General features: G+C 43.2%; 1 protein-coding gene across 2 annotated transcripts in view; it reads right to left on the bottom strand.

Moving 5' to 3' along the window:
* The window catches only part of SLF2 (SMC5-SMC6 complex localization factor 2), a 30,100-nt gene extending 21,846 nt beyond the window's left edge, over positions 1-8,254 (bottom strand). The window contains exons 1-4 of one of the 2 annotated variants that reach the window (XM_084525574.1): positions 8,049-8,254; positions 2,738-2,781; positions 1,528-2,231; positions 470-527 (exon numbers count right to left, since the gene is read on the bottom strand). In XM_084525574.1, the coding sequence (XP_084381700.1) occupies positions 470-527; positions 1,528-2,231; positions 2,738-2,781; positions 8,049-8,098 (856 nt within the window). In that variant the 5' untranslated portion in view covers positions 8,099-8,254. Of the gene's footprint in view, positions 1-469; positions 528-1,527; positions 2,232-2,737; positions 2,782-6,252; positions 6,413-8,048 lie in introns of those variants that run through there. The other variant, XM_084525573.1, reaches the window with a different exon arrangement.
* Positions 8,255-11,618: the final 3,364 nt, after the last annotated feature.

The following is an 11,618-nucleotide window of genomic DNA, read 5'->3' on the forward strand; positions in this document are numbered from 1 at the left end:
GTGATTAACAATCTGTTTTTCACTAACTGATCCCAAGTCCCAAATTACTCGTCAAGCTTGCCACGTATTAGAAATAACCTTGACTATATAGCAGTAATAATTTTTGACAGGGAAATTTAAGTAGATTTACTCCTTATAGCAAACTCACAACACTGCTGAAAAGTATCTTAAATCTGCTTCCCTTATCTAGTTACAAACCACTTCTAACCACTGTCACTACTGTTCAAGCCTATGAAATTGTACAAGGACTGTCCTAGTCACCTGAATCACACTACCAAAATAATCCTCTTTATGAAGTAACCTTCACCTTCATATTCCTTGCACTTAACTGTCAGAATACCTATCAGAAGCTGAAGAACGTGTTTTAATTACATACATGTAAAATAAACATAACTTTAAAAAGCACTTTAAAAAGACATTAAGTGATGGACTTGATTGCTCAATTATAATTCAATATTATCAGCACTACCTGAGGCAGCCTCCCCTGAACCAGAACATGTTATTTTTCTTAACTGATGTCCATTTTCCTAAAAACAAAAACAGAGAAGATAAAAAGTTAATTGCATACTTTTAAAAATAGGCTGTTGATGTCCTGAGCCAAGCATCAAGTCCAGCACAGCCTCAGTTCCACACACCCTCAGAAATATGATAATATACTTCATTTCCAGACAAAACACAGCTGCAAAGATCTTGACAGAAGGACTCTTCCCCCAAACCCTAATTTTAGGCTTTTTCTTCAGATTGGCCTCTCTTTTTAAGTCTCCCCGCTTTCAGTAATAATGAGTGCCATTAGCCACTTGCCTCCCTGGGCTATTTGGTAACAGGCTAGCTAGCCTTCCCCAAAACAATCCATTAGGAACTTTAATAACAAAGCGATAGTAAGCACTGACAAGCAAATACAGGAGGAGTGCTAATGAGAAAAAGAAAACAAGCTTAATAATATTTTTTTTATTATTATTAATTCATAACATATTATGGAGGCACACAATGATCATCCTTTCAAGTAATTACCTACCCTCTAAAGGGCTATCTTGGTTGGTAAAAGAAAAAAATAATTAAACATGTAATGAAATATCACATACTTAACAGGATCACTCCCACCTCTACCCAAGTACTGTGGCTTAAGTGCATAAATCTGAACAGCTACTCACTGCAACTTCTAACTAGTAGATATTTGCCCATCTGTTCCCTACACTACACTGTAGTGAAAAAGGAAAGATCATTTTTAGTAAGACATTTTTTCTACAAAATAATTACCGTTTAAATTGCATTGCATCTTCATGCTCGCATCTAAACCAGCCCATCTCCCCTGCTCTTCAGCCAGCGAATTTCTCATTTCTTGAAAAATAGTTATGAAACAGCTTACCCAAGCACAAGCAGACTTTTAAAGAACAGCAAAAGAGCATGGATTTTGTTACAACTCAAAGAGGCAGCACTCAGAATTTCACTCTACATTAAAAAAAACAGACAAAGAAGGCATGCACAATGGTCACTGCTGTCAAGCCTTAACAATGTTTTTAAACACACCTGATGTGACACACTTGTTCCTGAGATGGGCATTACAGGCGGCGCCTTAGATTGTTTGACTCTACGTTTCTTACGCTTTCTTTCTCTGTGCAGAGTTTCCAGTGCTAACCTCAATGTGGAGTCGGGTGATGTGCATGGCAAGTTCGTGGGAAGCCCCGAGTTTTGACACAACGACGTGTTGTCGTTATTTCGAGCACAGGCTTTCTGAGCATCAGCTTGTGGCAACGAAATCCATTTGTCAGAGTCTGAACTGGTCTCTTCTAGATCCATAAAATCAGTTTTCTGTTCCCAACTATTTCCACAAGACAATGGTGTTCTTGTTACACCCAGATACTTCTCATTTTTTCCCTGGTCTGTCTTGATAGCTTTATCGTTTTTGGCCAAGAGACATTTGGGAGAACCTGAGTTAACAAGGAGTTTTCGAACCACAACTCTTGGGCATACAGAACCCAGTGACTTGCACGCTCCGTTGTTCTCCAGCATGTCCACGTTGCCTCTTTTCTCCTTAATTCCTCTCCGAAAGGCATCTAACACAGGACTCGTGTTTGGTGTTTGGTCTGGCATCTTTTTTCGTTTAACCTTCTTTGCAGAAGATACTTTCTTCTCAAAACGTTCAGCACTTAAAACCGGCAGTCCATTTCCTGCATCTTTTAGATATGTCGTGTCTGAGGAGCACAACACACTTCTGTCCTTATGGCCAAGGTCTAAAAGAGTAAAGAAAACATCATCGTATCATAGAATCATTTAGGTTGGAAAAGACCTCTAAGATCACCTGATCCAACCTTAATACAAATCATCCACAACCACAATATTGGAGAAAAAAATCTTTTTGATTATATCGCTTGGTATTTTACCTCGGTCACACACAATCCAAAATTAATTTACTTAATCATTTAGTATTTGCTAGCACCACGCAATTTATTTCATATCAAATAAGAGCTGCATGATTTATGCCATGGCTGCAGTTGCTATAAACAATTTAGCTGAAGCATGAGAGAATAACTAACCAATAATTACACCACTATTTAGACGTACTCATTTAAATATTTAGTTTTTCAATTATGTTAGAAAAAATGAAACATGCTCATTTTGACATGCATGGTAAACTATAGCCATTATATCACTGCTCCAGTTTGGAATAAGAGTAGACTATACTTCTGCACACTTTTTTTTTTTTTTTTTTTTTTTAAATAGGAGATATTATAATTACCTTGTTTTAAAACTGGTTTGAAGAATTCTTTAATAGACTGGTTTCTGAAAAGAAAACAAATATTACTTTTTAAGAACAATATCTAAATGCCCACACAGTAAATAGCAATAAAATTAGAACGCTGTGATTTATTTATAGATCTTTTACTTTTTTTAAAGCCAGCAGCTGTTATTTCAATCTGGAGTTTAGCTTTCTGACAGATCACAGCAAGCATCACCATCGTTGCCTTCAAGCCTTTATTCTGCTCGGCTACCAAAGCCAACTTGCCAGCGCCCTCTCAGACACCACTTCTTTCACCAACCCTGTAAGTCTCACCTACCCACCAGCTTAAACTAAGAGCTATTCAACTTGGTATCCCCTAGAAACATCACCTTCTGTTAGATCAAGGCATTAAATTTGTTCAGGAAGAGGCCAGAGCCAACACAATGACAGGTGAGCAGGAAGGTGGACAGAACAGGATTCTCCTCTTTCAGTACCCGCAACCTAGCGATCAGCTCTCCATAGCTTCTGAATCCAGTCTCAGACCCCTTAACACAACCACAACCTTTTATGTACCAGACAACATGCATGTGTAGTGTAAACTGTCTGTAACCACCTACGCTACTGATTTCTAGTAAGCCTACAGAAAGCAGGATTATCAACTGAGAGACTTTTTCCTCAACAGCCTTACGAGAATCAAGCAGAAGTAGTTTCCATGAAATAACATGGCACAGTTTACACAGCAAAATCACCCATTTAAGATCAAGCTCTCACTCCATTGCATACAAAAATTCTAAGAAGCAGCATAAAGCTACAGGATTTTCATAAAAATTGTACTCAAATTTCAGCCTGAGACAGCCTCTGGCATGAAAAGCAACTTTACAAGCAGCATAAAGCTACAGATGACTGAGGAGAGGATGTTAGAGCATTAGATGGATGGCCTGCTCAACAGCAAACCCCGTCAATGCATTATTAATTGCAATCAAGAACTGCACAGTCCTATCTGCAAGTTGTTAAATTAAACGAGCTCCATAACTTTCTTTCTTGTCCAAAAGGCACCATGCTTGGTGCTTTTGTCACCCATCTGGTGCCAGGCTGGGCTGCAAATTCCTCGCATCCAGCACGCATTAAGGGCATCCTCTGGCTTCCAACAGAAACAGCCACCTACAGCCATCGTATTTCCACATATGCACAACAAGGTAAGTAACAGCTTTGTATCAGAGGTATTTTTTCCTTGCAAAAATATGTGGGACTTGAAAGCAAGCAGGCATTTCCCATGAGAGAATGTTCACTTCTAAATGTGACCAGCTTATCTGAGTAACGTGCAGTTTGAGTATTAAAATACTGGCCTGCACGCAAAAACTACAAACTGGCTATCTCTTCCTTCTTCCACATAGCATGGAAACTTAGTCACGATTTAAGGCTACACGTATGTCTGCTTTGGAAGTTTCTCTGAATTCCAAACAAGAGGCACTGGTACAAGAAAACATGAAAAATACCTGTCTGTTTAGGATGTTCTTCTATGTTTTATAAGCTTGCTGTGCCTTCCTAAACACTCAAAGCCATCCTGCTGCCCGTGTAACAGCGACTACAGAGGATGAAAACATTTATTCCAGACTCACGTTTCCAGGCATCCCTACGCTTCTGTGCTTCCACAGGCTCGGTAACTGTTTCTGAAGTTGGAGCCAGAAGAACCTGCTGCTCACTTGTTCAAAGGAAACCTTCAGATACAGCCCAGATTCCTTCCCCGCATCAGAAAACAACCCAAAACCAAGCCCAAGCCCTCCTGTATCCTCTCCCTCCTTTTCCCAGCTGCAGTCCCTATCTCAGCTGCGTCCTTTCAGCTTTCCCTCACTGAAAACAAAGGAACTTCGTAACAATGACCGTATTTATACCAGTTACACTGAGCTTTGTATAACATCGCTGAAAACAGAGGCAAGGTTGAATAGACAAAAGGAGGGAGGCATTAAAAGTTTGACTGGAGTAGAGTGATTTGTCTTAGACCACCCTTTTTTAAGCGTTCAGCTCTCAACATTTTCTACTTTGCATTTGTCATTCGGCATTTTCAAAGCACAAGGGATGGGAACTGCCCAGCTAAACCGGAACAATAATTTCCTCAAGTGCCCCTCTGCGGCACCGCAGACAAGGAAGCACACTGGGAACTTAAAACACCACAGGGCTGGGAGGGCAAGCGAGCACGTGCTGCTGCACAGGGAGGATCATGAGAAAGCATCGGGCCTTCCAACCTGCTTTTCATACTATAAAACATGAAAAGAGCACGTGACTTCCTACACGAGCAGGACCATAACGGGAGGATTTCCGCTATCGTTTTAATAGGAGCTCTAGTAATTTTTTTTAATGAAGCATCTTGAGAAGTACTAGAGGTGACACAATGAAAAAAAACGAACAGGAGAGTTACACACAAAACCTCCCAGTTTTTCTTTCAGTTACTTTCTTTGTTAGGACAACTGAAATATAACAGACTGCAATTTTTTTTTTTTTCCTCAGAGCAAAACCATTTTGAAATATTCATGAGCAGCAAAACCACAACTCATGCAGTAATTTCACTTTCACAGGCAAATACCAGCACAGACAACAACAGAACTTTTACTTCCTCCAGAGGTCAAGGCTGCCAAAAAAAGAGGCTCAGTAGAAACACGATAAACTGCTGCTAATGGCATAAGAAAATTATGACTTGCCTTATAGGAAAGGAGCAAAATGTATTTAATTCAGCAGCCTGTGGAAAAACCTTACCAGGTCTATGACAGAATGAGGATTTCTAGTAGATGGGCAGGTTCATCATGTCTCAGAACTCTCCCTGCTCACCACCGCGTTCTCTGGAATTCTGTAGCATTCTCAAGCTACGTTGCCATTAACGGTACCTCTCCAAAGGGACATTTCACAAGCAGAACGGGCAGGAGAACTGTACCAGTGACAACTGAAGTTCTTTCTTTACAGCCAAACCGCTATAGCCAGGCTTGCCAACGCACAGTGAGAAGTAGGATGGGTACAGGAACAGGTACGTGTGGGAGCACGCGTGTATTTTGAACAATGAGCTGAAGATGCCAGTGAGAACACAACAAGAAGTCTTTGCTCACAGTGTCAGGCCACCTGCCTGCAGCATGGCTGAGGCTGGGAGGGAGCAAAGGAGGTCACCGAGCCCAACACCCTGCTCACACCTGACGTCCCCAAAGGAGGAAGACCCCAGGGAGCAACCTGCTCAAGCGCTCACTCCCCCTCACAGCAAAACCGCCTCACACAACACCCCAAAATTTGGAAGGAGCCCACAAGACCCACCCAGCCCAATTCCTGCACACAAACCCATCCAAAACCCATACCTTGAGCATCACCCAAACACTCCCTGAGCACAACACCACACCCACTGCCCTAGGGGGCTGCCCCAGCGCCCTGACACCCACAGCCTGCCCCAACACCCCCTGCCTCAGCCCTCAGCCCTCAGCAGCCCCCCCCCAGCCCCCCCTCCCCCTGCGGCCCCACCAGGCCTCGCTGCTGCCCCCCCTCACCCCCGGCCCTACCTGCAGTCCCGGGCCGCCTCCCTGCCCGCCGCCGCCAGCCTAAAATGGCGCCGGGCCCTGTTGGCGGCGGGCGGGCTCGGTGATGGCGGCGCCAGGCCCAGCGGCCGGGTCATGGCGGGGTGGGCCCGGCCCGGCCCGGCCCGGCCCGGCCCAGTGCAGCCGCGGGGCCGCCGCCGCCGCCGCCCTCACAGGCCCCGCGCCTCAGGCGGCCCTCACGGAGAGGGTGTAAACTCGGTCGCTGATTGGCTGAGTGTGTGAAGGGATCGCGGCTCTCATTGGTTCTCTGCCTCCGGGGCGGGACTATGTACGGCTCCCCGCTCGCTCATTGGAGGGCGCGCAGCACCCGGCGCGAGGCGTTCCCGCCTCAGGGCCAGGAGGGGAGGAGGGGGGGGCGGCTGTGAGGGGCCGCCCACGCTCAGCTCCGCACGCAGCCATTAAATTAGCCTCGTAATTAGTCCGTGAAAATTAGCTGTAGTTCCAAAACGTGCCCACAGCAGTAGCTGTAACGGTTAAAGCAAGCACCACACAGATACCCCCTAGCTCCCGCCCTTGCTCTGCAGAAATAACGGGTAATAAACAGGGCTGTGCCTGTCCCGGTGCCCTGAAGGCTGGTTTGGGGTAGTTTTAGGTGAAAGTGGTCGGGATTTGTAGTGCTTTGTCCCACAGTGGAGGTGACCACAGCCTCTGGCTAGCTCCACTTGAAGGGAAATGTCTCTGCACCCTTCAGGAAGGTCTGCAAAACACAAGGCACAGCAGCAAAACGGGGTGCCCAAGTCAAAACAAGTGGAAATAGGAAACAGCTGCGGGAGCATCTCAAGTGCCTGAGTGTCTGCTGCGCGCTGAGTGCTCCAGCTCCTTTCATCCCACCCCATCACTCATTGCCCCTCCGTTTTCCAAGAGCTTTCAGTCATCTCATCCATCACGTCTTCAACCTAACCTCAGAAGAGTAAAACAAAAGCTTCCTGCCATTGCATAATGAACGCTGCTGTCTCCTTGCTTTGCCTGCCCTGCACACGCTCTAACAACAAATGGAGAACAATTGGGTTTGCAGTCACATAGTTTCTTGAAAATGCTACTGTACATATTTGAATTACTGTCTAATGAAGTGCCAAAGCAAAATTTCATGCCCAGTGCTACCGACAAAGAATTCCAGAAATATTTTTTCATGTCACAATGAGGAAGCACAAATTAAACGTTTTCTTTAGCTTTCAGTTTAATACTTTAACCTTGCAATTTGTTAATGACCTGGAGACAGTCACAAAAGACAACCAAAAAGTCAGACGTGGAATGTATTTATGAGTTTACAAGAAACAGAGACACTGTTTCAACAGCTTCTACAGAAAGACCGCTTCCAGCACTAGTGATGTCAAGGTGAAGCTGTTTCTCATCAGCCACCCAAAACAAAGACACAAGGAACAGCATTAAATAATAACATCTCTTATATTAACTTGTTTAGGGCAACTACCTGAAATGCAGTAACTGCGGAAGGCAGGATATGATGGCACTGAAGACAGTAGGGGAAATAAGAATAAAGGTGCAACAGCTGTAGTGGTTTCAGTTCGACATCCCCCCAGTGGGAAACTTGCACACACATACACACTGTTTAAGATAATACATGCCCTTCAGCAGGCCTTAACTTCAAATAAATAGGCAACAGCACTTCTTATGCACAGAAGTATAGGTACAAGAAAGTAATCATAATAAACTACTTTTTAAATTTACCTTCCCTGACAGCTTGTGAGCACCTCACCACTTCCAGTTCCCTTTGCCAAACTAAGCAAAAGTTAGAAACTTACCTCATAGCCTTGCTCCAAATAAGTTGGAAATTCATTTGCCTCCTGTCCATTCCTTCTACTGATGCTCATTTCTATTAGTTCTTCCCATAACGCAGTTTGAATACCCACAAACATAGATCAGCAGAAACTTTGAAAAGCGACAAATGTGAAAAAGTTGGCCAACTTTTACAAGATTTGGAACCAGAGCATTGCGTAAGTCAGCCTTTGCTATCAGTTTCGTTTCATCTATTTTTTAATTGCCTTCCAGCATGACTCATGCCTTTTCTTAAGCAAAACCAGGAAGTATCGCAGAATGCTGCGTCCCCAGCAGGGAAATGGGTTGCCCATGGAGTGACTACACAACCACGATCATCTGTGAGCTGGCCCCGGGCCATCAACATCTGAAACGTATCACTCACCCATGTGATCTTTATTATAATATTTTGATGCAGACTCTCTAAATAGAGTTAAAAGCCCTGAACCCAAAAGGGCACATCTGCTTTTGTCTAAGAGATAAAAAAGAGGAAATAATCAAAGCAGCATTTCTAGTCCGTGAACAATAATTACATTTAGACTCCAGAAAGCATAGCTGAACTTAATAATTGTTTAATGTTCATTTAAATATATCAGTATATTTCTCCTGTGTCAAACCTTCTAGAAAGTCATCAATCACTGCAAACTTATAGCACTTTAACACAAGGAACACCAAATATTTCTGAAGTTCAGCTACTTTCTGAAGTAGCTGAAACCATCCTGTAAAAATTCTCCATTTCCTGAAGAGTTTCAGCCTGCGTTTTGATTTCAGAAGCCACAGAGATAGTTTATGCCTCATAGTTATTTTGTAGAAAAAGAACATTTTTCCTTTCTCCTTGCAGATCCACTGTGGCTTTCTGTGATGAAACACCTGCTGGAGGAGCAGGAGAGACCTCCTTCAGATGTGCACTCCAGCAGATGCCAGTAGCTGGTTAATTTTGTTTTGTTAACTTGGCTTCATGTGAAAAGATGTAAAATATGTACTTCAAGGCAAGGGCACAGATGACCCAGGCCTTGAAGGATGAATAACTAAGAAACTATTTCATCAAGAGGACCATTTTGTAAGGGAAAATGCAACACGCATGCCCTTGAGTTTGTTAATAATTAAATTGTTCCAAAAAATTGGCTGAAAACCAATGATAAGTGTTATAATATGAACTACCCACAAACTATCCTCATTATAATATTAAAAATCATGCCCCTAGGTTGAGAGATCCCAGCCCAACAAGAGACCCATCCCCTCCGAGGATGCACAAAGCAATCTTGTCATGTCAGCAGGATGTTAAAATATAACCAATTAGAAGTTAGGAGGTTGTGCTAACATGCAAATGTGCTGCTAAGAGATTGTATAAAGTTGGGTGTTGAAAATCTTTAGGCGTGGCAGCTTAGTGGGAAACCACCTGGTACCCAGACTTGAGCGGATCTGAAATAAACAATATCTTGATGTAGTGCATGGGCTGGCTTATTGCACAGCAGGTAACAAACCCAAACCTTTTATTGGACAACTTTTATTGGACAACACAACCACCAGCCCTCCCAACAATTGCAGGTTCTTCCTGTGTCGGGTTCACAAGAGGCTATAACGTGTTCAACCATTAACTCCAACTTCCTCTTCGAGCAGCTTGTGTCAGGATTTGTGTCATTGCACGTGGATGGCCTCCTTGAGTCTGCACCTCCTTTACAACATTACTGTTTCAAAGCTCCACGGGAACAGGTGACATTTATCCTGATCACGCTGTCTGACATTCCAGGGACCTTCTGTCCCATTAACGTGTCTGTTCATTCCTACCTTGCTTTAGCACACCTGACCTCACCAAAGGCACAGCAAAGGGTAACTCATTTATAATCACCGTGTGCTACCTCAAGGGAATCGGAGTGAGAAGTTTTCCTGAAGCAGCAGAGGACCATGAAATTCTCCTAGAACATTATGTACCAGAACAGAGGCAGGCAGCAGCAAAGAACACGAGCAGTGAGGCTGCAAAAGACTTCCCTGAGCAATTACACAGAGTGATGGGTAATGGCAAAGGCAGGCATCTTCAGAAGCCTTCCCCCTTAGAGTTTAAGTGCTGTGTATCAGGGAAAAGGCAATTTACAATCAAGCCTATGGAGAAGCAGATCGATCAATATCTGTTAGCATACCTTTTATTAAGCTGCTGTAATAAATTAATAATAAGTAACTACTCAGACAGTAAATTATATTTTTTTTTAATGGTTCACACATGCAGTCACTCATTTTTATCCAGAGGAAAGCTGACCACAGGGGTTCTCTCAGATATAGTGGGTCGTACCAAATTACCAGTGGCTTCTGGGTCAATGTTCAGCTCCATCTCAGCATCCATTTATATATCACGTGGCACACATGAGGAAAACTGGGAAGTAACAAAAAAGAGGTGACAGATTTGAATGTGTATATGGCAAGGAATGGATAGAGAGGCAGGAAGTGTTTAGAAGATTCGCCTCGTGTTCAGACTGGCATTCCCAGTTTCCTTTTCTTCCATCTTTCTGGAGGATCTCTCCCCTTCCCACAAAGTCTCAGAATCTAATTCCAGGAAGCAGCTTACACCTGCTTTACCAAACAGACGCTTACCCTGACATGGAGCTCTCTGGCCAGAAGACTGCATTTTAATTATAGCGAACATCTGGAGAGAACATTTATGGTACCACAGTTTCAGCTGCAATAATAGGAAAATTCCCCACTGATTAAACTATCTTCACATTGTTAAGTATTGACTCGCCTTTTACAGCCTATTTCACCCAGGGAAAAGTTAAAGTTTCACCTATTTTGCTTCTCCAATACCCTAAATTCTAATTACCAGCGTCCTTTGCCAGGACAGTTATCAGTGTCAGGACTTGCACTTCATAGGCCAGAGCCATATAACTACCTACACTAAATTCCCTTGTCATGAGCACTAGAAATAGCCTGGTTCACAGCTTAAGCAAATTAAAGTAAAAATGGAAAGCAATTTCACCCGCAGCTTCTTCAGCAGACATCTATCATGTTAACATTTGCCAAAGACAGTTCCTGTCCTTGCAGACACCTTTCCACGGAGGTTCTCAAAGAAAAGCCGTGCTATGTTCTTGGTAAACATCCTACCTGCTGCTGATGTTTTCTGTGAAAAAATTAATCATTCTTGACACAAAGTTCAAATGATGCCAGAAATAGTGATGAGTGGCAATGCACTGCTAGCAGTCAAGGAGAAGGGGGGTCTCCTTCAGCAGCTTAGTGGTTTTTTTTCCACAGTGCTTTCAGCATAACATGCAAGAGAAATTAGTCAGATGATTCAGTTTGTTAATCAGAGTTGCCAGGTCTCATTCCTTTCTTCGACTCACACATTATGCTGCCCCTAACCTCTTAGAAGTGTTTTGTAAAGGTTGAGGAAGAGCCCTGCATCAGCTTCTAGTGTTATTTGTCTTTTGCCATGAGAGATCTGATGAAGTTGGGGCTGCTCATCCTCTGAAAAAAAATAAATAATAATAATAATAATAATAATTAGAAAGTGCTTGCTCGGAAAGGAGAATAAGAATCACAGCCTTCATCAGAAGTTGAGACAGGGCATT

This window comes from Aythya ferina, assembly GCF_964211825.1.
Source record: "Aythya ferina genome assembly, chromosome: 7".
In the NCBI taxonomy this organism is placed as follows: Eukaryota; Metazoa; Chordata; class Aves; order Anseriformes; family Anatidae; genus Aythya; species Aythya ferina.